The sequence below is a fragment of the Paramisgurnus dabryanus genome, chromosome 20 (assembly GCF_030506205.2).
Source record: "Paramisgurnus dabryanus chromosome 20, PD_genome_1.1, whole genome shotgun sequence".
Classification (NCBI taxonomy): Eukaryota; Metazoa; Chordata; class Actinopteri; order Cypriniformes; family Cobitidae; genus Paramisgurnus; species Paramisgurnus dabryanus.
The window spans coordinates 30,273,791-30,294,415 of NC_133356.1; the positions used below are offsets into that span (position 1 = coordinate 30,273,791).

At 37.3% G+C, this 20,625-nt stretch overlaps 1 protein-coding gene across 4 annotated transcripts in view; it reads left to right on the plus strand.

Moving 5' to 3' along the window:
- rtn4b (reticulon 4b) overlaps window positions 1-20,356 on the plus strand; it is a 102,533-nt gene extending 82,177 nt beyond the window's left edge. For all 4 annotated transcript variants that reach the window (XM_065250703.2, XM_065250712.2, XM_065250720.2 and 1 more), the window contains 6 exons: window positions 1,695-1,902; window positions 6,283-6,421; window positions 12,266-12,335; window positions 12,486-12,532; window positions 19,625-19,683; window positions 19,790-20,356. In XM_065250703.2, the coding sequence (XP_065106775.1) occupies window positions 1,695-1,902; window positions 6,283-6,421; window positions 12,266-12,335; window positions 12,486-12,532; window positions 19,625-19,683; window positions 19,790-19,829 (563 nt within the window). In that variant the 3' untranslated portion in view covers window positions 19,830-20,356. The remainder of the gene's footprint in view (window positions 1-1,694; window positions 1,903-6,282; window positions 6,422-12,265; window positions 12,336-12,485; window positions 12,533-19,624; window positions 19,684-19,789) is intronic.
- Window positions 20,357-20,625: the final 269 nt, after the last annotated feature.

Sequence of the window (20,625 nt, forward strand, 5' to 3'; positions counted from 1 at the left end):
CAGTTTATGAAAAACTTGCATATCTAAATGTCTAGGCGAAAGTCAAATGTGCAGTCAGTTCACAAAAGCAACCGCAACGTTATATTGGCTGCATCCACGGAGCGGACGCTGCAGATGCACAAAGAAAAAAACTATAAAGGTCTTTTTTATTAGGTTTTAATGCTGGTAAGCAACAAGTTATATTTTGGCATTATTTGTGTTGATCAGTTATATTAAAGTAATTTTAATCTTTAAAACTGCATCTAGAGCCAGATGACGCCACAGTTATTCTGTCATCTCAGTTTTACTTTTTCACAGATTCACTATATGATTTAACGAAATATGAAGTATTACATTTTTAATTGAAATTTTAAAAAAAACAAATTGGCCTACTCTCTTAACTCTTGACAATCTATTTGGCCTTTTTTATACATGTAGTGTATGACGTGAAAAACAAGGCGGCATATAGTTTCATGAATTTAACGTGAAAGGCACGGTTGTTGCGGTTGCTTTTTTCCATGCGGTTGGGCTTGTCAGTAGCGCGGTAATGCGGTTACCGCGACAGCCCTATGTGAAAATACACTGTAACTGTTACACAGAGTTACTACAAAACACATGCACGTTCATACAGCATATAGAGGGAGAGAGCGGGTGTGTGTGGGAAACACTAATGCTAACCTTTTGTCAAGTCATGATAAACTCGATCAGCCGTCTTCTCTGTCAGTAACATCTGTGACTGTTGACGTTTACGCGAAAAAGAAAGTATATGGAGGAACAGACATTGAAAACACCGCCACCTTCTCACGGTTATGTTGTATAGAGAGAGGTGAGTGCTGCACTCAACATGAGAGAAAAGGAGTGGGGCTGAGCGCTTGCACCAATGAATTAAGCCATTTTTAAACAGTGAAATATAAATGTTAATGGGAATCATGAAAAATCCATTTGTTGTGGCCAGTGTTGATTCTGTGGCGGTGCGTCACGAGTAAATAAATGTATGGGAAAAACTGCCGCATATTTTGCGCACAGAAATCTTCTATTTATGCTGCGAAAGTGTGGCGTATTCAAAAAAATGCGGCCCCCGCGTAAATATGCAGACTTTGGCTGATTATGCATTAAATCATGCAATCGCATAACCATGTTTCTCTGGAGGGACTGATATACTGAATACATAAATATTGACCACATTTCTTTCTTTTTTCCTTTTTAGTAAAATAACACCATTTTATATCTCTTGAGATCTTTGAGGAACCTTTTTTAACTAATGATATGTAATTTGGGGTCTTATAGACCCCAAGGACCATTTGAGGGTTAATATAGGAAACTTTATAAATTGCAGCTCTTGTAAAGTTTAGTCAGCGCTTCACTATGCTGCTATTGAAACAGCGCCATCATAGTGGTGTAAGGCTGCAACTGCACTTACAATCCACATAGTGCAACAATAGTATGTGTTTTTCTTGAAGACACATGACAAAGACACCTGTTGAAAGCTGGAGGCGGCACAAAATTTGAGGAAGGCGACTGCCTCAAAATTCTCTATGCAGGGGTAAAAATCTTAATTTCACTGTACTTGTATAGTGACAATAAATAATCTTGAAGATCTAGAAGACCATGCTACACGACTCCCTTCAATAAACTCTTTTCCGCTGATCTTTGGTCCTGCTTCTTTTAATGTATTACTTAATGTTTTTTTTTTTGGGTTTTTTTTTGTATTTCAGTAGTGGATCTCCTGTACTGGCGTAACTTGAGGTCAAGCGCTGTGGTGTTTGGTTCCAGTCTCCTCCTCCTCCTCTCCATCTCCACCTGCAGCATCATCTCTGTTATCACTTATGTGACTTTGGCTCTGCTCTCAGTTACAGTGACAATTAGGATATATAAGGGAATCCTGCAGGCCATTCAGAAATCTGATGAAGGACATCCATTCAAGTGAGTTACAGAGATCTCAACACATCTGCTATAATAAAGCATAAATACAGTGTGTAGGCTGTCGCCAGAGGCTGATGGGATTAATTGAAGTGTTACAATAAGACTCAAATTAGCTGATTTAATGAGCAACAAATTATTTTTTGTATTTAGCTCCAGCTTCACACAGACACACAAACATACAGGGGTGTGCATAAACCAGTGTTGCCAGTTTCAAGTTTAGAGACTCTTCCCAGAAAAGCATACACCAACATTTTTAGCAACAGTTTGGTTAAATGTTAGCCTTCCCTCAGCGAAAGGATTTTGATAGGACTACCCCGCCAGATGACTTGTGAATGAATGAGTACAAAAACAGTGTTTTCAGACACTTGTCTGTATATTGTTTTGTTCCTCAATTGTTTTAAATGTTAACAATTTATTTGACTGTTTAAATATATTTATCCTAAAAACAGTTTGTCTGTATATACACACATAGTTTGGACTTCAACAGAGGTTGTGCCCTATGTGAGATATAAATTAATTCAGTCTACAGCAGTAATTCTCAAAGTGTGGTCCGCGGACCACTAGTGGTCCGCCAAACCCCCCCAGTGGTCCGCCAAAAGATTACCTAAATTAGGCAAGTGTTTATACAACACTTATTTAAGTAGATTTTTAATGCACTTGTGAAACTGTGATATCAGTTCTTGCCATTTTGTTTTAATAACGTAAAATGGATCGGTGGCTAAACCAAAGAGGAGTCAAAAGATAAGATCAAGCGTCAACTGAAAGCAGCTAAAATCCACAGATCTATTAGTTTTGTAATGTACTAGTTTTTGTTTCATGTGTAAAATCACTGTAATTTCAGTGATTTTGGACATTAAGGGGACATTTTTTCAGCATTTTATTGTTACAATAGATACAACCATAAACTTCACATACCCACCACCTCAGTTTTAAATTAATGGCTCTTTGGAATGACATTAAGTGGTACCTAGGCTGTTACAGTATGTTTAATTGCAGTTTTTTTCACATGTGCAGTTTGTTGTTCATATTAAGCTGCAACTCATTTCACATTTACTTTTTCAAATGAAATAAAATTCATATAATAATTTCTGAACATAGCATTGCATTTGTGTTTAAAAAATTAGTTTTTGACTTAAAACAGTTGCATATTAAACTTAAATTTAGCTTATCCTTCCTATTTTGTTGTTTTTTTTTTGGGGGGGGGGGGGGGTGTTACAGTCAGATTCTGTTAGGTGGTCCTCAGAAAAATATTGGAAGATGAAGTGGTCCTTGGGCTGAAAAAGTTTGAGAAACACTGGTCTACAGTGATTTTGTCAGACAGCCTTGTGGTTATAAGTCAAGATTTGTGCAGTTCAGTGGACGTGACTGCTGATTGTTTACTAGTTTGCACCAAAAAAAGAAAATGCACTGACCGGCCACTTTATTAGGTAAATCTTGCTAGTATCGTGTAGAACCCCTTTTTGCCTTCAGAACTTAATTCTTCTTGGCATAGGTTCAACAAGTTGTTGGAAACATTCCTCAGAGATTTTGTTCCATATTGACATGATAGCATTTGCTGTTGCTGCAGATTTGTCAGCTGCACATCTGCTTTATTGGATTGAGATCTGGTGACTTATAATTTTTTTCTGACTCCCATCCTCCCCTGAGGTAACAACAACTACATTGAAGGGGTTTTATATACAGCAGTCAACAGACGACCTTATAAAAATAATAAATCCTTTAATTAGTTTGTTGATTTGTTTGAGCTAGAAATAGCTACTGAACATAAATAAAATGTGCAAAAGGGTATTGAAAAAGCTTTTGGCCCAATTCCATTTCTCTATCTTACCCCTACCCCGTTTTGCACGTTCATGTGAGAGTAAGGACCAATTGGGATAGCCCTTTTGCTCTCGTGAACGTGCAAAACTAAGAGGTAAGGGGAAGGGGTAAGACAGAGAAATGGGATTGGGCGTTTGACCTGCAGCGATATCATTTTGGCTTAATGGGATGTCACGCCTGTTTCACACATACTCTGTATGCAGTGCGTTTGCGTTGCGTATTGCAGTACGTATGCAGTGGGATCCGTCAAGCATCCGTTGTGCTTTCACACATACTCCGTTTGCAGTGCGTTGCTAACCGCTGCTTCTGCGTATCAAATGATCATGTGATTGACACTTTCTGTTGAAAAGCGCCTCATCAATAAACAATATAATAGCCTGCTGTGTTTTTTTTCACAAAACAATATACTTAGATATATAACATATATATTTAGCAGAGATGGGACCAAGTCACACATGTGCAAGTCTCAAGTAAGTCTCAAGTCTGAACCTTCAAGTCTCAAGTAAGTCCCAAGTATTTTTTTTCTTGGGCAAGTCAAGTCAAGTCGAGTCACAGGCTATGTCAAGTCAAGTCCTATAGTAGGTCAAGTCAAGTCCAAGTCAAGTCACCTTATTATTGTAATTTTACCTGCAGAATCTGATCTTAATAAAGTGACAAGATATACAGTAAGTAACTATCAGTAAATTACAATAATTTGGATTTGCATTGTAAATACTCATGTTCAGTAAAATACATCTTGGAATCAAACAAAATTGTAACTTCATAAATTATTTATTTTTCACTTCTGCCAACCGTGTTTGAAATTTTCCACATGGAGTCCATAAAACAAATAACAGCTTAACATCCAACAGACCCCTCTCTGAACACCTCCCTCTCTCTCAAACACAGTTCACCTACAACATTAAACTTTGTTACATTTCTCCCTCTCTCTCTCTCTCTCTCTCTCTCTCTCTCTCTCTCTCTCTCTCTCTCTCTCTCTCTCTCTCTCTCTCTCTCTCTCTCTCTCTCTCTCTCTCTCTCTCTCTCTCTCTCTCTCTCTCTCTCTCTCTCTCTCTCTCTCTCTAATGTCTAATGCCCTGCGCATTCTCGAGGATGTTCTGAAGTTGTGTTTGACTTGACGCAAAGCTGTTAGACCTCGGAAGATAATGCGCATGGTATTAAAAACGCGTCGTGCAAATGAGCGGTAAAAACCCGGTCGGCAATTTCGAGAGGATGAATCCTACCTTTCATAGGCATGAAACACTCGCTTTGCGTCAGTGGAAAGTGGTCGCTTAAATATGGCCAGGGGTTTCTTTCATAAGATTTGAACTGAGGCGGGTCTGCATTAGCGCGCGCCTGTCTCGTCCGTCTCCATGGTTCTTTTTGCGCGTTCCCCCGCCCATCAATCATCAAAAAGCCGATACCCATTGTTTATTAATTAACTGCATAAAGAAATCGATTATATGTAAAAAAAAAAAAGCGTTAATGTTGTTAATAAAATAAATGCTGAATAGCAAAAACCACATTTGAAGGTTGTCATGCTGTCTTATTATATTTGTTTTAGCTTAATTTTTGCCTCTCTTTTTATGTTGGTCAGTTGAATGTTAATTAGATCCAATCCATGTTCAGTAAAAATTATTTGATGCAGAAATAAACTAGCTAATAGACCAACTGTATAGTATTGTATACAAGTGTTTAATATCTGTATCGACATCGGTATCGGCCAGAAGTTGTCTGTTTAAATCGGTATCCCTAATAATAACCATATAGGTTTTATCTTTGTGTATCTAAAGAGTCTGCACCTCCGCGGATGATAGAGTTGCAGTTATTGTTAACTCTTGACTTTCACATATCATGGGCATTTAGATGTGCAAGTTTTTCTTCGGAAATATCTGCGTGAAACATAAACATGATGATCATCTGCCGACTTGACTTTTTCAGCACATCTACTACGTTATTACGGAGAGTCTGCTTTATTTACGGCTTTTCATACGCTCTTCGTAAAAAAAAGTTTTTGTTTTGTTCTTTTTTACTGGTATGTATTTCTACATATTTTCGACCAAGGAACACACAGGATAAATTTAAATTGTTGTGGTTAGTATTTAAGTTTTTTTATGAAATGATGACAAAATCTAAGCAACTAAAAATGATCTCTCAAGCTTAATTTAGCTTAAATAATAATTCATTTGTAAATACACGTTAATTTATCTACTGAAATGCCATTAATATGAATTGCCTTCTGTATTGCTTTCGTTTTGTAGATTTACAGGTGCATAAATACTGGAATTTAATTTCAATAAAACTTGTTTAACAAAAAAATATGCGGTGCTTGATTTGTTTATATTATTGAGCGTTTGTGCTGCACCGTTTTGTGGGCTTATGAGTATCTTTCTCCAAGATAAAGTGGGTCTTTATAATTGGAATATAATTTGAATATTATTATCTTCCAAGTACGAAATTCGAATGTATTTTTTCAGCCATTTGACAGCCCTACTACTTAGTGACTCAAACTCTATAGCTAGCTTACAATTTTACTGTTGGTTTTGTCTTTTGAAATAAAATCTGTACTTTACAATTATACAGACAGTACCTGGACAAAGATGTTGGTTTTTCAACGGATCTTGTGCAAAAATACAGTGACATGGCTCTGAGTCAAATCAACAGTGGATTGATTGAACTGCGGCATCTGTTTCTGGTGGAGGATCTTGTTGACTCTCTGAAGGTCAGTCTTTCTTTGGATATTAAAGATGTATATTGTTTGCTGTGTTTTAAAATATTATAATAATGCTTTAAACTAACCAACAGTTACAAGTTAGAATCTTGGCCCAGATTCACAAAACATCCTTAAAGGATTAGTCAATTTTCTTAAAAACAAAATCCAGATAATTTACTCACCACTATGTCATCCAAAATGTTGATGTCTTTCTTTGTTCATTCGAGAAGAAATTATGTTTTTTGAGGAAAACATTCCAGGATTTTTATCATTTTAATGGACTTTAATAGAACCCAACACTTAACTCAACACTTAACTCAACGGAGTTTCAAAGGACTCTAAATCAGTTCAGTTCTTGATGATCCCAAACGAGGCATAAGGGTTTTATCTAGTGAAACGTTTGTCATTTTTGGCACTTTTAAACCACAACTTCTCGTCTGTCTCCGGTCCTGAAAGCGCCAGCGCGACCTCTCGCAATACGTCATCACATCAGAGGTCACAGAGGACAAACGCGAAACTACGCCCCAGTGTTTACAAGCGTGGAGAAAGAGGACTGTTCCGACGTTGTTGTATGTGGAATGATTCTAATTCATGTCTTTATGTCAGTTTATTTTTAAAGGGATAGTTCACCGAAAAATGTAAATTCTGTCATCATTTACTCACCCTCATGTTGTTACAAACCTGTAGGGCTGTGTATCGCCAACAATGACAGGATACGATACGCATCGCGATACATGCAAAAAAAAAAAAACACCCCACGGTACGATGCGCATCACGATACAAGGCAGTTTTTAATTAACCTTCTTTTGAGCAGAATTTAGTAAAAGTAATATGTTTATTGTTTAAATAAAAAATCTGTGTAATAATATTTCATGTGAAAACATCAAAAACACATTGAGATTAAATTAGTTACTGTGGCAAAAATAGAATACATTTTGATTTGATAGTTTCTGACACAATGATGACTAAACTATAGTGACAAATATTCTTACTGAAATGCTGTAGTGTAACATAAGGCTCAAAACATATACCCTGAAAGCATAAACTGTAAAAACTTTGGTTAACAACTTGGTTATCATAAACACATTTTACACATATTTAAAATTATTCTGAAATATTTTTCAAGTGTTGAAATATGCTTCAAACTACACTAGTCAACATTCGAAGTGGATCAAAACCATTCATAAAAGTTTACATAAAACCAATCCCTAATACCCGTTCTTGTCTTAGGACAACTTTAATAAACTTTTTTGATCCACTTCAAATGTTGACTAGTATATTTCATTTCTTTACATTGTTGAAATCATTTTAAGATTAGGATACTTTCAGATTTTTGTTAAGAAACAGTAACTGATCAACATGATCAGGATTAAGTGCACTACTTTTTTGCTGTAATGATATCTCCTTCTCTGCTGCCACACTTGTACCAGGCATGCAGAGGGTACATCTTGCCAAGTTTGAAAGTAAAGGAAAAAGAGACTGGTGCTCCTTCCACCAGTTAAGTGGATCGTCTGTAAGTGGCAATGGCTCTGTATTTCCTAACTTCATCCTCCGCTTGGTCATGCAGTGACAGAGGTGAATTTTGTCTTTTGGGAGTGGAAAACGCATCTCCAAATAAGTCCTCAAGAGCTCTCTTTTTTCTTGCAGGGTTGGGACAGATCTGGCACAGCATTTTGTCCTTCAGCCGCATGTTGTCCAACTTCATTGTTGTGGTTCTGAAATACACAACATATATCACATTATAACACTAAAATGAATTATTGAACTCAAGTACCCTGTATTTTGTGAAACACATTAATAAATATAAAGCAAAAGAATATCACATATAACAAAAGATTAAGAAAACATTAAATGTAATAAACTGACTGATATAATTAACATTAAATTAACATTAACGTTTTTATAGTATAACTTACCCTCTTTGATGCCTCCATTGTTATTTTGGTGTCTTTTCCTCCAAAAAGGGCAATGCTTTAAAGCGCGGATCTAACGCTGAAGCCATGTACAGAAGAGGCATTTCACTTTCATATCTCTTACAAAGATCTCCAAATACTGTGCTCTTTATGTCGCGCGTCACAGCAGAGTCGGTTTCTTCAATTCGTGTCCCTTGACTTAACTGCGCATGCAGGGGTGCGATCATAGAGACTGTTGGGGTCTTCTCCTCACACATAACATGGGTTGCGATTTTCAGCGGCCTCAGGGCATTTATAACATCTTCGGCACAGGTTATGTCTGCCTCTGTTAATGTCCACATATCTTTGGCGTTTTTCCGTACCTCGGATGAGAGTAACGCTGCGCAAATTGCGGGCTGTTGTTCTGTGAACCGCTCCAGCATATCATGGGCGCTGTTCCATCTCGTGCATACATCACTTACTAGTTTATGGTTAGGAAGTCTGAGTACTTTTTGCTTTTCATGCAGGACATGGCAGCCAATAGTACTTTTTCTAAAAAAGGTTGTGATGCTCCGAACTCATCCGAGAATACGGGAAACTGCCGGTAACTTAAGAGCCCGTTGAGCGGCCAGGTTTAAACAGTGGGCAAAGCACCTCACGTGAACTAATCTGGCTATCTCTGCAGCCACTGACATGTTACTTGCATTGTCTGTGACGAGTACAGGATCTTTGTCTTGTATTCCCCATTCGTGGATCACATCATTTAGCAATTCTGCTATGTTTGCTCCCGTGTGATTTTCAAACATTACTCTAGTCTGTAGAACGTGCGATACTAGTTCCCATTGTGAAGATATGTAATGGCTTTTTATCGTAATGTATGATTGTGTGGCTCTTGATGTCCAAGCGTCGCATGAAATTGAAACTCTGTTTGCTGAAGAGAGTGACTGCCTGACGTCTCTCTTAATCTCATCATACAACCGGGGGATCGCAGTTTCTGTTAAAAAGTGGCGCGTGGGTATTGTGTATCGCGGCTCACACTCCTGAAGTAATTGCCTGAAGCCCGTATTTTCGACAACGCTGTACGTCCGTAAATCCTGACATATGAAACGAACTAATGCATTTGTTATTTTTTGTGAGCGAGAATGCGTGGATGGGAGCTTAGATATTAAAGTTTCAGGCAACGTTGCTTGCCTTTGAGATGACACGTGTGTGTGCTGCTGCTACCTGTTGCAATAGGAGACTGCTCTGGGTGGTGTCTTGTCATATGCAGATGGAGATTAGTAGTGTTGCCGCAGTACTTTACTTTTGTTTTGCAGTGCTTGCATACAGCATGGCTCATGTCCAACGTCTGACTCTCCGGTTTAGCTAAAAAGCCAAAATTCTCCCATATTTTTATTTTAGTTTTGCCGGCGGTGACAAAATCCTCTCGTCCATTTTAAAGTACTGCGCTGTTGCCTCACGCATTGCTAAAATGGCGTCACATGATTATAATTGGCTAATGGGGCAACAGAATCGATACGGAAGCAGCTGTATCGATGCACGCATCGTCAGGATTTTATGACTATGTATCGGCGTATCGATATTTTGAACACGGCACTAAAAACCTGTATACATTTCTTTGTTCTGATGAACACACAGGAAGATATTTTGAGAAATGTTTGTAACTAAACCGTTTGTGGACCCTATTCACTCCCATAGTAGGAAAAAATAATGCAATGGAAGTAAATGGGGTCCATGAATGGTTTGGTTTGAAACATTTCTCAAAATATCTTCCCTTGTGTTTATCAGAACAAAGAAACTTATACGGGTTTGTAACAACATAAGATTGAGTAAATGATGACAGAATTTTCATTTTTGGGTGAACTACCCCTTTAAAATAGTCTGCAAATGTGTGTTTCATATATGTAACACGTGACCTTTCTACGTCATTACGCATTAACATGAGGTCGCGCTGGCGCTTTCAGGACCGAATATAGGCGAGAAGTCGTGGTTGTGCATATTTTTGCTTTTTCTTGTCAAAAATGACAATCGTTTCACCAGATAAGACCCTTATGCCTCGTTTGGGATCATTTAGAGTCCTTTAAAACTTAAGTTAAGTGTTCTATTAAATTCCATTAAAATGATCCTGGAATGTTTTTCTCAAAAAACATAATTTCTCCACGACTGAATAAAGAAAGACATCAACATTTTGGACGACATGGTGGTGAGTAAATTATCTGGATTTTTTTTAAGAAAATGGACTAATCATTTAAGAAAATTCTTCGTAACTGCCATTTTTTTCAGAACAAAAGTTATGAACATTTTCCACTCCACTGAAGTCTAAACTTCCTTAACAGGGAGCTGTTGATCCAAATATCAATGAGTGCGTTTACATGCACAGTCTTACACCGATTATGCTTAATAAACTGATAACACGTGGGGTCATGTAAACGCGTAAAACGGTTTTCTTTAATCGGGGAAAGCCCATAAACGGCGTAAGCAAAAACCGATCGGCACAGGTAGTTTTTTGCTCATTACGCCGATTTCGCGTGGCATGTAAACACCTTAACCGGCTTTCTCACGGTTTTGTCCATGTGCGCATGTCTCCGCGTATGAAAGATAAATGTCACACGCGGAAGTAAGTGCAAAGTAATTCATAAAAGTCTCAGCTCGACTAAAGCAGTTGGCAGAGAAACTGTTAAAATAGAAGCTCATGTTACATTTACTGGTTCTGCAGACACGAGGAGAGATACAACACTAGCCTCATTCACACAGTAATTCTAGTAAATTACCATGAATTTACCAGAATGAATTTACCAGTAAATACAAAAATGTGCTGTTCACACATGCAGTGACGTTCCGTCTTTTTACCAGTAAGACATCATTCACACATCAGTATCAAAATACCGGTAAACTCGGAGAGAAAGCGGAAGTTACCTGTGGCGTGCGGCCACGAGCTCCGTGTCGTATTTGTACACAATAGCGGGTTATGACTTAATATCGTCGGTCCGTATTTAGTTGTTTTCACATCTGTGGCAAACGGTCGCGAAGTTGCTTGTGACCAAACAACATTGCGTTAGGCGTCAAACGGAACCTGTGTTTGCACATTAGGCTTCACCGAGGTTGTGCTAAGGACGTCGGCATTTTGGCAAATATATGGTAAGCTGTTTTAAACAACTTTGAAGAAATGTGGATGTTAACTTCAGTTGTGCTTGACTTTTAAGCAGCATGGGTGTGGAAACGAACGTAAACAGTGCGGTGGTAAACGCGTCATCTGTTTAAAAACGTTCTGATTGGCCTGATCTGTCAGCGGGGTCTGACGTTGTTTGTTCTAAATGCCGGTAATCCTATATTTTTCGTTCACACATAGCGCTTACCGGTAAATTACTGGTAATCTTACAACCTGTCTTACTGGTAAATTGGGAGCACTGATTTACCGAAAAAGGTTCTGTTCACACATGACATTAACTGCAATTTACCAGTAAAGACTGTATGTGTGAAAGGGACTAATATAGCTTAAGACAGATATGCCGTCGGCTGTTTGATCGACTATTATGTACTATAGGTGGTGACGTCACTGCCTGCAAGAAAACTGATCATTCTCCAAGTCCCATGTAAACGCAGTTGACTGCATAGCCGGCTTATTGATTTGCATGTAAACGCATGAAAACAGTTTTCTATAATAAGCACAAAGCCCATTTTAACCCTAAACTAAGTTTTGACCAAATGCGTAGTTACTGCGCTTTGGCTTCGTAGGGCAGTGTAAATAAAACTCTGCCAGTGAATGAATTAATCTTGATATGCTAAACAGATACTTAAAACATTTTGCGTAAAGGAGGTTTCTAGATTTTACTGCATTCTTTTGGTTTTCAGAGTTTTTCTTCATCTTATTTGATATCTTTGTATTCATTCATTTTAATTGGCACGAAAATAATCCCATATTAGTCTTTTCATGTATTTTCACAACTCTTCTGATCTTTAGTTTGCAGTGTTCTTGTGGATCATGACGTATGTTGGTGCCATGTTTAATGGACTCACACTTCTTATTCTTGGTAAGACCACCAGCATTATTCAGGTTATTAAGTCGTTTAAACTTGACTGTCTTGCTCATCTTTTAAAGGATTTATTTGTTGTTGTGGTGTTTGTTCAGTGTTTTAGTGCTCATATGTCCCCTCTTCTGCTATTTTATTTTCACACTGCAGGCTTGGTTGGAGCTTTCACCTGCCCTGTGATCTATGAAAAACATCAGGTAGGACTGGCCAGTCATTGATCTAGTGTTGTGTTAATACTTAAATCTAGAAATCTCAATGTGGGTTGGATTTATTTGTAATACAATTTTTTTTAGATGATTTTGTATGTGCTATCAGGGGCGGATCTACCGGGGTGGCACGGGGTGGCAGTTGCCACCCTAAATAAAAGCATTGCCACCCCATATGCCACCCCAGCGCGGGTATCCTAATATATATAATTTATACCCGAGTAGGCTCTTTTAACCAGAAAGGCAATGTAGTTTTTCTCTGCGTGTGTTTGGGGGTGAGAGACACATATCTGACGATGATTGGTGTGTGTGTCTTAGACGGGGTGGGACAACCACGTAGCTGATGGTGATTGGCTTAATTTCCATCGTTAGCCAACCAGAGGCAGCAGAGTTCATACACAAGCATGCAGTGAGTCCGAGCAGAAAGTCTTTTACAGTGTAAAAAAAAGTCCGCGCAGATTTGCCAAATTGGTGACTTTGTCGCTAGATTAAGAAACTTTTAGACCCCTTTAGCGACTTTATTAAAAAAGCGACTAAGACAAATCTAGCGATCTTTTCTGGCGTGGTTGGAGACGTTTGGAAACTGCGGTGAAAGGATGCATCGCCCCATCCAAGGCACTCACATGCAGCCCGGTTCTCGCGCTGCTGTTCATCCGTGATCCGAGTCGCACAAACCCGCAACAACAGAGCGATGACAAGTACAACGAGCTCAAAACAAAGGTAGCGGACGCAAGCACAAAGTATAAAAAGCACAAACGTTACTTTTCCATCGTTGAGGTTAAAGGCAAAAATGTTTATGAACGTGCAACTTATGCCCATGAAGAAAGAGTCTCTTCACGTCTGTAGCGAGGAATTCTGATCTAATAAAGCACCTCACATCATCACATGCTGCCAAAACAAATTCTCTTTAGTGTCTTAAAGTGATTAAGTTGAGCATCACATCAGCAAATCAGAGTACTAAATACGGTCATATTTATAGATAAATGTTGCATCAGGATAAAAATACAAAAATTAAACTGATGTTAAATATTGCACGAGGTGCTTGGTAGTTAAAACAACTGAACTGCAGGTTTGTGTAAGCAGTAAATATCTTTTAAGCAGTTCTTTCTAGAGTTAGCCCGTCATGTCTTAGCTACTGCAGCAATCAAAATATTCCATACGTGCATATGAAATCGCTCGTTATGATATAGTCTGATGTTTTTATTTGTCTTCGTTAAGGAGACAAAACTATTCAGTGTTGTGTATGTTTAGAAAGCTTGAAAGACAACTTAATGCGGCATTTTCCAGGATATTATGAAAAGAAAGGCTGATATCCATTCTTTTTACCAAAAATATTAGAAAAATCAAATACTATGGGAGTGGAAGGTACAAATAAAACAGAAAAATATGTTGTGGAAGGAAGAGGAGTAGATGAAGTCATGAAAGAAAGAAACATATGGATGGCAAAGAGCTAAAAAGAAGTGAAAAGACAGAAATCCATCATGAAGTGAGTGAAAGGATTAAAGATGAGGGTTATGAGAGAAAGAGATGTTTGCCTTTCAAATATGTTTTACATGAATATAAACTAGGCAATCCTATTTTATTTATATAACTGTCTTTATACCATTATGTTCAACCAGTCAGTGTTTTTAGATATCGATAAGCTGTATGTATTAACTTAGTATTATAAGACAAAGGGTGCTACAGAGATGCTAAAGGTAGCTGCTTGGGTACTTACTTATAGGAACATTTGTTGTTGCGTTTATTAATGTTATAAAAATTTGAGGTCCAGTGTTCACCGAAAATAGTATATACAGTATATAATTTCTTGAATCCACGACAACCATGCAAGGACGCTTACTTCATTGCCACCCCTTGTAGTTCTCATGCCACCCCCTTGCCACCCCATACATAATTTTCTAGATCCGCCCCTGTGTGCTATGACTGCACAATTAACCCTCATAAGCCCTAATTTTCCTGTTTGCATAAAGGGTCCGTGGGGGCAAAATGACCCCAGAAATTGATAGTGATTACAAAAAATATATATACATTTTAATGATACAAACGATAGGCCTATATCATTTTTTTGTTTACTTGTAGGGGTGGGCCGATCCACTTTTTCTATTACCGAAATATATTTATATATATATATATATATATATATATATATATATATATTTTTTTTTTTTTTTTTCTGCAATTGTTTTTCATATAAAGCTGTTGAATATATTAGGAAGACTTTGAATATAGTGTGTAAAATTTTTTATGGTGCTTATATGGTGTTTATGGTTATAATAGTCTGACTTTTCTGTAGCATGATAGTAACAACAACGAGTAACGCACAGTATCGAATTTGGATCGGCCCGTTATTCCGATATCCGATCCAGCAAAAAAAGGTCCGGATCAACCCGATATCCGATCCAAAGTATTGGATCGGCCCGCCCCTAGATAACAATATAAAAAATGTGCATAAAAACGACCCCATCTTGCGATTATAAGGATATGATTAATAAAAACTTTATTTATATAAAATTATTTGTGGAACATCTTTGTGACATTGAAGCATAGATCATGTGCCCCTCTGTGAACTCTACGTGGCACCAGGCAAGGAACCATTGTTATAAAATATCATTCAGTTAATTATTATTTGCAGTACAGCATCTGGTTATGTCACTGCAAGATAAATGTTGAAAGAAGATCATTTCTCAGCACCGACATTGTTTAGCCGAAACCCTAATAGCCACTTCCAATTTAATTCTGATTAACCCTCATAAGTCCCTCGGGGTCATAAGACCCCAAGCCACTTTTCTTTAGTTAAAAAAAAATGGTTCCCTTCATCTCAGTGGAATAAGATTTTGTGACTTTTCTAGACTACTTATATAAAATACTTATAGAAATATTTATATAAAAAAACTGGGCTTGATTCGGTCGTTCTAAAGATGTGTAATTTTTAAAAAAAGAGGCCCTTGGGGGTCATAATGACCCCAATTGAAAATGAAAAAAAAACACGCACACAAACAAACAAAAAAATTCTTCTATTTTAAATATTTGTTTTTAATGTCCTTTCTAATGTTTATATAACCCTAAATAAACCCTCTGCTGGTCAAAATGATTTATTTCAATCACATTTAAATCATAATTAATGTCAAATTATTTTCATACAAATATATTTTACATGAAAGCTAATGGTGTAGTTGAGCTAATGGTGTAATTTATTGGTAAACAGGTACAAAATTACTTCATATCTCCCAACACACAGCATTAATGTATAGATGGCAAGTAATTAGGGGTGGGCCGATCCAATACTTTGGATAGGATATTGGGTCGATCCGGACCTTTTTTGCTGGATCGGATATCGGAATAACGGGCCGATCCAAATTCGATACTGTGCCTTACTCGTTGTTGTTACTATCATGCTACAGAAAAGTCAGACTATTATAACCATAAACACCATATAAGCTCCATAAACATTTTTACACACTATATTCAAAGTCTTCTTAATATATTCAACAGCTTTATATGAAAAACAATTGCATATATGAAGATATTTAAGGTCACAAAAACTCTGGTTGGTCTGGTGCTCGTGGAGTTAATGCACTGGAGTAGCGGTGAATAAAACGCGTCATACACACAAGACACACACTAACACAATAACCGTATATACATTTATTTATGTGTGTACACACACACACACATTTCTACTGTGTAACGCATTACTGTACTCTAATTACTTTTCCTGATAACGCAGTAACGTAACGCTTTACATTTTAAATGTATGTAATTTGATTACAGTTACCAATGACAACAAAATTACGTTACTAGCGTTAAAAATTAGGTGTTGAAAAATTAATTAAAATGTATTTTAAAATGACGTTTTGCCATTGCACGGCAACGTCTGTTAACAAGCATGCGCGCAGCGTCATGTGCTTTACTCACTCGTCTGAGACGCAAGGAAATGGATGATATGTGAGCCGTGGTTGATCCTTCAAGTGGAATACAGACAATACATGTCCAAAACCTTGGCATTTCAGAGTGGGCTTTGCGCGATGACATCTGGTCTGCCAGAAGCGATCGTACAGGTGTGTTTTTAAATCACTAATCTACAATAAGGTTTTATTTGTTAACATTATTTAACTATGTTATTTTATCATGAGCTCAATGCGTGCACTGCATTAAGTAATCATATGTTTATTTAAACAATTACCAAAACAACTTTTAATTGTTATATTTAACAAACTAACATGAATATTAACATTCTTTAACTTGACCAAAAAGCCCTCGCGAATGCGACGACGTGTTAAAACTCTAGTTTCTGTCTCCGCGACCGCGAATTAAGAGATAGATAGATAGATAGATAGATAGATAGATAGATAGATAGATAGATAGATAGATAGATAGATAGATAGATAGATAGATAGATAGATAGATAGATAGATAGATAGATAGATAGATAGATAGATAGATAGATGTTAATGAATGTAGAATGTTTAATGAGAAATGATAAACTTCTGTAACTTATTATAAAAGCTACAAATATTTCTGGATTACTATATGACCAGTAATTTTAGGAGGGGGCAAAATCACACCAAATGAAACATTTTCACATTTACACTGCGTTTAGGTTCATCCGTCCTTGTTTCTGACAGTTTCACTTTGTAGTTTTTTACATTTGATGTTGTCAAAGTAACTTAAAAGTAAAGTAATTAGTAATTAGATTACTTTTTGCATGTAGTAATCAGTAATGTAATCAAATTACAATTTTAAAGTAGTAATTAGTAATTTGTAGTGGATTACTTTTTTTGAGTAACTTACCCAACACTGTCGGTTGATACTCAGAATTTAGGAATCGAAATCGGATCGGTAATGGAAAAAGTGGATCGGCCCACCCCTATTGTTATCTATCATATTTAAAGCGTCCATGAAACCCAGCTGTTTCAGCTCCAGTCTACCTCACTATCATTTTGAAAAATGCAACTTAAATGGGCGTGGACGCTGTGAGAAGAATGGCGATGAGTGGGCGGGGCAACTAATATAAGCTAAGATTGACTAAGATTAGCAGTATTACAGAAATAATTAAACAAATATAATATTTAATTTAAACAAAGGTCCAGTAAAACTGTTATAGTTGAAATAATAGCGTGTTTGAAGATGATGAAAAGTCCTCAGGACATGGTACCTCAGAACAGATCAAAGTCCACCAGCTTTCCCGAGCAAATTCAGTTAATTTGTCTAGTCCTGACAGCATCGCGGGAAAAATCATCCAACGTATTTACATACAGAACATTGCTTTACTATAGAGAACCGTATCCATGTGCGATCATCCTGAGCCGCAGACATCCCTCCCTCGGCTGACCTGGCCACACGGAGCACATGCATGTGCGCACACACAATCGAAACGTCTCCGCATTGGATAAGAACACACTATCTTATAAATAATAATGAGACACTGACAGTAATAAGGTACTACAGTAATTTGCCACGTCACAGCTCGTGATGTTTACACGTTATGGAGTTTAAACCCGGAAGACAAAAATATCACAAAAAAAGCTGAAAATGAACTAGTTTTCTCCTAATGTTAAAATTAATAGATAGTAACATTGTCTTATATGATGTGCAACACAACTAACTTTAACATCTAAAAAAATGTTGGTTAGTGTTTCATGATGCTTTAAAACCTTTTGGGAACTTCAAATTGTTGTTTATGTACATGGTAACCACTGTTTTATAGTAGATGGTGTGTATATATACTGTCATTGTATGTTTTTATTCATCCACCTTTGTTTGTTTGTGTGCCACTCGTGTATGAAGATCTGATATAGTTGTGATTTTATGGTTGATTGATTTGTGAAGGATTTTTGATCATATCAATTAATGATTTATATGAAAACACAAATTCCCTTTTGATACAATTCCACATTTCGTCATACACCGAATACTGAAACCTGATTTGTTAATGTCTGTGCTGTGCACTTGGCATTTCAGCCTGCAAAACATGTGGGATTACTGCTTGTATAAATCTCGCTGAAATGCCAGATCGCCACAATCTTTCTCCCTCAGCATTATGTCCATCAAACATAGCTCAAACAAGGAAAAAAGCATCTCTGCTCGCCGAAACACAAGCCCTTATGCCTCAACTGTCTAGCGCTTTACCTGTGGCCATCTGGCGACTATGATAGCAATTTTCCTCTAAAAAGGTTTTATTTTAGTACTACCTCGGTTGAGGTTCCAGCGAGCCGTACTGATACGTGGTGCGTAAACACTGCAGATTACTGATTGGTCAGAGAGAATCATCACTACCCACCTTATTGCTCAATGCAACATTAGCTTAACCTGAAAAAAGTGATTGTGGTGTCATCATCTGTGGATGCTTCTCAATTCTTAAGGGGATCGCACACCGGCCGGGCAGCTCGGCGTCGCGTCGTGTCGCGTCTACGACAACTCGGAGGTATCGTAAACCGGAAGTGCACATTAAATAGCGCCAGCTTCGTCAGATAGCGTCTACATCAAAATGCAAAATAAAGGTTAGCAGTCAATGTTAATCATTAATGATTTGGGACAAATATGATGTTATTTAATGTTAAACTATGGGAGTGGCGCGACAGGGATTTGAGCAACTTCCTGAGTCAAAGCTGGGCGCGCCGGTGTGCGTATACTCATAGAAAACAATGTGTTCGGTTTTTTAGAGCGGCGCTGAGCTCCGCGGCCGGTGTGAGACCCCCTTTATAGTGCATAAAAATGTCTTTACTGTTTAAATGAAATTAAATTCATCTTTTTTTTAAGTTACAGAATTGATTTTCTGTCTTTTGTTGTTTGAATATCAGCAGCATGTATATTATCCAAACCCACAATTACACACAATGAGCGCAGAACTTGCAGAAATAATAAAAAAGTGAGCAATATCTGCAATTCTGCAGCAAATTTCAGGCCCAGCAACTGAAAAATAAGTAGCTATACTCCGTACTTTGACTTGGCAGCTGTATGCCCACAAATGGTCCATATTTTCGTGCCTTGAATCCAACAGCAAGGTGGTCCTTAGGCCGAGGAAAGGCTTTGTGCCTAAGGTGCTCATAATGTGTTGGTGATGTTGCTATTACTCTCTTGCAGACAGAGATCGATCAATACATTTCCATGGTCAAGACCCAGATCAAGGATATTTTTGGGAAGTAAGTAAAATCTTTTTATGGATTGAACTACATTTTTATTGTTAATGGAGAATTGTATGCTGTTGTTCTGTTTTGCTCGGTTGTAAAGTACAGTTGTGTTTCTAAGAATTCAGGCAAAGGTTCCTGGAATGAAGAAGCTGGAATGATGTTGGAAGCAAGCAGATGCCGAGTTATTCCTCATCTCTCATCAGTCATTGTGTTTGCTTGTTTGTTGACATGAACAGATTATTTTGAAGTAGTGCTGGTTAATGCTGATTGAAAAACAATTGTGTACTTATAGACTGACAGATCTGGTTTCTCGCCTACAGTAATGTCTTCAACCTCAGTATTCTAGTGTTTTCTTTTTAAATGAAGGAAAGTTAAATAGTATTTAAGTTATGAATGTGATTGATCAATACATTTTCTGATGAGTTTTTCTGTAGTGCTTAATACACCATAGTCTTGGAAAAGTTAACTTAGTAGATAAAGACATTTTACCTCACCACAGTAACATCTCTGGATAGACAAAATAATTTATTGTATTTAGAGTAAATCTAAGAATATCACATAAGATGAGAGTGTTGTTTGCTATGCGAGTAATTGTGAATGATACTCATACAGCTGTATTGAACTCTCTGAAATGCATTGCGAGATAAAAATGAGTACCAATAAAGCTTGTCAAATACTCAATGAACTGCTTGAAGATCAATTGAATTGATGAATTTTGTATTCCTGACTTAAAGGATTACTTCACTTTTATAAGAACATTTCCTGGTCATTTACTCACCCCCATGTCATTTAAAATGTTTGTGTTTTTATTTCTTCAGTCAAAAAGAAATTCCAAAAATATTCCAGGATATTTCTCAATTTAGTGGACATCGATAAAACCCAACAGTTTGATGGTCCAAATTGCAGTTTCAATGCAGCTTCAAAGGATCCCAACCGAGGCATAAGGGTCTTATT